The sequence below is a fragment of the Physeter macrocephalus genome, chromosome 16, assembly GCF_002837175.3.
Source record: "Physeter macrocephalus isolate SW-GA chromosome 16, ASM283717v5, whole genome shotgun sequence".
NCBI classification, from domain to species: Eukaryota; Metazoa; Chordata; class Mammalia; order Artiodactyla; family Physeteridae; genus Physeter; species Physeter macrocephalus.
This window is the reverse complement of record NC_041229.1, coordinates 54,194,858-54,199,750: the sequence shown is the minus strand read 5'-3', so window position 1 is coordinate 54,199,750 and position 4,893 is coordinate 54,194,858. Positions and strand designations below refer to the sequence as shown.

Genomic DNA, 4,893 nt, shown 5'->3' with positions numbered 1-4,893 from the left:
TGTGTTATTTGTAGTGAGGTGGATGGACCTGGAGTCTGTCATACAGAGTGAAGTAAGTCAGAAGGAGAAAGACAAATACCGTATGCTAACACATATATATGGAATCTAAGAAAAAAAAATGTCATGAAGAGATTAGTGGTAGGACGGGAATAAAACACAGACCTACTAGAGCATGGTCTTGAGGATATGGGGAGGGGGAAGGGTAAGCTGTGACGAAGTGAGAGAGTGGCATAGACCTATATACACTACCAAAGGTAGAATAGATAGCTAGTGGGAAGCAGCCGCATAGCACTGGGAGATCAGCTTGGTGCTTTGTGACCACCTAGAGGGGTGGGATAGGGAGGGTGGGAGGGAGGGAGACGCAAGAGGGAAGAGATATGGGAACATATGTATATGTATAACTGATTCACTTTGTTATACAGCAGAAACTAACACACCATTGTAAAGCAATTATACCCCAATAAAGATGTTAAAAAAAAAAAAAAAAAAAAAAAGAAAGGTCAGCCTGGTGATGGAGACAGGAGACAAGCGCGGAATGTATGAAAAGGAGTGAGGTTTCAACCTATGGGTGCAATGAGAATTCCGAAATGGTTGTGTTTCCTTCTTGAGGGCTGGCGTCTGAAGCCATTCAGCAGGGCGCAGTGGAGAGATGTGCCTACTTAGCCCAGCAAGAAATACACACACAAACATGTCTAAACACCCCGCTCTGCCAGCACCAGAGATCATTAACCTGCACGTCGCCAGAGCTCTCATGAGGCCGGCGGGATGGCTGGGGCTTCTCCCCCAGTTTCTGCACTGCCATCCCTCCTCCTCCCCAGGCTTCGTTTCTGCCATTAGAAATTGGGCCAGGATGGCAGAAGAAATTCAAGTCCACACAGCTTTGTTAGGCAAAGAATCCATCTTGGTTTCTATCAGATTAAAATGCATTTTTCCAAATTACTTCCTTTTAATGATAATGAAGTAAAGCACTTGCATGTGTAGATGTGAGCCAAAGCACTCATTAATTGGCATGAAGGCAGTGTGTGTAAAATAATCTTAGTAGTAATAATGGTTAAAATTCACTGAGCACTTAGTAGGTGACAGATATCGTGCCAAGTATCTCATACACATTTCCTCATTTAAACTTTAGTACAACGCAAACATTTGGAACCCTCTGCCTCACTCCTCTTGGTGGAAACTATCATCGCTATTTTTAACAGAAATAAGGAGGGGCGGGGGAGACACTGGAGGTTGGGGAAAGGGGACGTGGAAGTGAACTGGGTGGCAGAGTGGAGAGGGAGTGGGAATTTATTATATGCTGGAGGGTGCCAGGCACTTTACAGGGCTCATGTGTATTAAGTGTGTAAGGGGGTGGCCATGATAGCCTCACAGCACGCTGGCTGGGGTCTGGATGGTGGGCTGATGGGCTGTCTCTTTCCCCTGTCTCTGAGATCCTCCTCCACCTCCCAAATGAAATAAAGGCATGGAGAAATGCAGTTAAGAAAGCTGGGTGTACCTGAATTTCCGGAACAATGGGGCCTTTCTCTGCACAGGAGCTGGCGAAGGATGTCAGTGGGGAAGGAGACAGGACAGGGTTGGGGCGGGCGAAGTTGCTCAGGTCACAGCTGGGAATCTCATTCTCCTCCTGCCGCATGATGACGGTTTCCATGACAAAGAAGCGATCCCAAGGCAGCCAGAGGGTGTGCTCCTGTGTGATGAAGGGGGCCCGCTCGAACCGCAGGATGATGGAGATGCCGCCATTTGTGACCAAGTCAAAGCTGTTTGGGAGGGGAGGGTGAGAAGGAGAGGAGAGGGAGGGGCAGGAGAGGAAGGACGCAGGAGATGAGGAGGAGGAGGAGGAGGAGGAGGAGGAGGAGGAGGAGGAGGAGAAGAGGAGGAGGAGAAAGAGAGGCAGAGAAAGGAGAAAAAATTACACCGAAGGATCTGAGCACTCGTTTAGGGAGACTCTAAAACCTGAAAGACTTGACCGCAGTCACAAACAGTGACAGAGATTACAGAAAGCATTATTGTTTTTTTTTTTTGCGGTACGCGGGCCTCTCACTGCTGTGGTCTCTCCCATTGCGGAGCTCAGGTTCCGGACGCGCAGGCTCAGCGGCCATGGCTCACGGGCCCAGCCTCTCCGCGGCATGTGCCCTCAACCACTGCGCCACCAGGGAAGCCCTATTTTTTTGAAAGTGATTCACCGTAGAGAATTTGCCAAAACCAAATAACAACCTGCTTTGGGGAGCCATGTGCTAGGACACAGGAGCACTGATGAGCCTCTGCTTGGGTGCTCCTGGTACCTAGGGCGTCTTAGAGCTGAAGCCCAGTGAAAATTCATCAGAATAAAGCAGAACAAACCCTGCCCTGGTGTTAGAACTCTAAGCCTAGTCCTGGCTCTGCCGTGGGCTACTGTGTGACCTTGGGTAAGTCCTTTAGCCCGTCTGATTCTCAATTTTCTCATCTGTAAAAGGCAAAGGTTCAAATAAATTATTCTGAAGTCATTAAGATTCTATGACTCTACAGAAATTTTTATCTCTGATTATGATACTCAACCAGGCCTCTGGAGTTACAAAATAGCAAGGTAGTTTAGAGACGGGCACAATTAGAATCACCGTAACTTAGAAGTGAAAGAGGAACCAGAAGACTGAGTCCCAACCTCCTAGTTGAGATGAGATCTCCGTGGCTGTGTCCCTGAGAGCTGGTCACCCAGCCTTTGTTCATTGCCCTTTGGGGATGGCCAGAAACTTGCTGGCAGCTCTTTTTTGGTTCTGGCATCGTAACTCCCATCACCAGCAGACAAACCTGTCCGGGCACTTGCCCATCCAAGCCTTAGCATGGACCATTTTTTTTGAAAATCCAAGGAAACTGAGTTCCCACTTGTACACTCCATGTTTCTGACATTGAGCATCTGATCTGAGGGTTCAGCAGCTAGGTGGTCGGAGGTCAGATGAGCTCACATTATAGAAGATGGGAAAGGAGGCCCAGGTGTAAGCCCAGGTATGTCACTAGTCCTGCAGGCTGGGTCTGCTTTTCCAACTAGAGTGCGTGGTTGCTACTTAAGACCCCATGTTCGATGTGCAACAAGATTAATTCAGACCAGAGTTTTGTGTCCTTCCCCCACCCCATCAAAACAGAAAGTTTAAAATCAAGTAACAGTTGAACCACTAGGTCATCTGACCTAGTCCCCTCTCTGAATCTGATGCTTTAGTTCCTTCTACAGAACCACTACCAAGGGGCTATTTGGTTCCCGTTTGCACATTTCCAGTGATGAGGAGCTTGCTATGTCCGCAGGTGGACTGTCCCATCTTTGGTTAGTTCTGACTGTTAGTAGACTTTTTTGGGGGGGTGGGAATTGAGCCTGGGTCCCTCTCCTAATAGCTCCTTAGCCATTGGGACATGTTCTACCTGCTGGGGTGACTTCAAACTAGTCTTCCTCTGCCTTTGACAGTCCTTTAGGACTTGGAAACAGTGATCCTGTCCACCTGTCACCTCCTGGTGATGTCTCTTTGGACAAAGTCCTTTAGCTATTACTTTTAGGATGCATTTTCAAGGCCTGTCCTCATCTTGCTTTTTTGGATGGAGGGCTTCTGCTAACTCCTTACCCACTCAGAATTCCAGTCCTCTCCCCTCCAGAATCCCACTGCACCATGTGCACTGCTCCTAACAGCCCACATCACACTGCACTGGAATCATACATTCACTCTCAGGCCTGCGGACACTGATTCCTCTCAGCCTTTCCAGAACTTAGCCCAGTGCTTGATGGTTATAGTTTATAGAATGAACTCATGAGTGATGTTGTCAGTTTCTTCTGAATTGACTGTATACTAAACACCCTATTCTTTCTTCCTTTGGCTATTACCGTAAGTCAACCTGACATTTACCTGTGCAGTTGGTTTTAGAGACCCCACTGCAGGATCTCACCTTCATCTCTGATGAACACACCTTGTGGTATTAGCCTCATTGCTCCAGCTTGCTCTTCCCTCCTCTAGAAGCTGCAGGGATTTTGCACTGAACTAGTGTCAAATCTTGCTCGTGGTAGATGGTGCCCTCAGATCTGGGTCCCCAAGCCCCAAAGCCTGACTCATCTGTCCTTTGCAGATGCTTTTCATCTGTTTCGTCTGCTCTTCACTCGGCCCCTTCTAGGCCCACATAACCCTTGAGTAGAGGAAGTTGGGTACCATCATTCTTCAATACATAATAATAGAGAAACACCAGGGAAGGTGTTTATTTTCAACTAAGAGTTCAGGTTTTGGCTTTCCAGGAGAATAGCCAGGGTTTGGGGAAAATACCCAGGGAACAGAACCGAACAGCATCTGTACTTGGACAGAACACTTCACTGTCAAACAGAAGTTTGGCCTGACTAACAAGCTCCCTTTGTGCGAGGATGAGCTTCGGGAGGGAGTGAAGACAAACATGAAAAGACATATTCTCAAGGCCGTGAGCCAGTTGGGGGCAGCGGGCCTAGCCAACAGCGGGGTGTGATTGGCTCTTGCCAAGAGCCAGGCCTGCTCATCTGGAGGGAAACCTTGTTGTGGACATGGGCGTGACACTGACCTCAAAGGGAAGGCCTGCTTCTCAGATGAAGCCCCAACAGGGAGGGCCAGTCCGAGCACCGCCACTGAGTCCACAGGTGAGTTCCGTCATCTGTCTGAGCCTCAATCTCCTCATGTGAGATGAAGGTGATGATCATCATCACTTGGCAGAGTTATTAATCAGACAGATGAGATAATGGATGAGAAAAGCACTGGGCTCCATTCCCTGGGCTTCCTGCTCTGTATAATCTCATCTTTCAATTCAGGGAACCTGAACTGCTTCTCTTGTCTGCTATTCTTTAAACATTTTTCTTCATGATTTCTGTTTTCCATCTTTTTTTTTTTTTTTTTTTTTTTTTTTTTTTTTTGCCGTATGTGG

General features: G+C 47.8%; 1 protein-coding gene across 1 annotated transcript in view; it reads right to left on the bottom strand.

Annotated features, from left to right (window-relative positions):
• TENM4 (teneurin transmembrane protein 4) overlaps positions 1 to 4,893 on the bottom strand; it is a 758,990-nt gene that overhangs the window by 79,883 nt on the left and 674,214 nt on the right. The window contains exon 21 of the mRNA XM_055091504.1: positions 1,496 to 1,757. Coding sequence (XP_054947479.1) covers positions 1,496 to 1,757 — 262 coding nt within the window. The remainder of the gene's footprint in view (positions 1 to 1,495; positions 1,758 to 4,893) is intronic.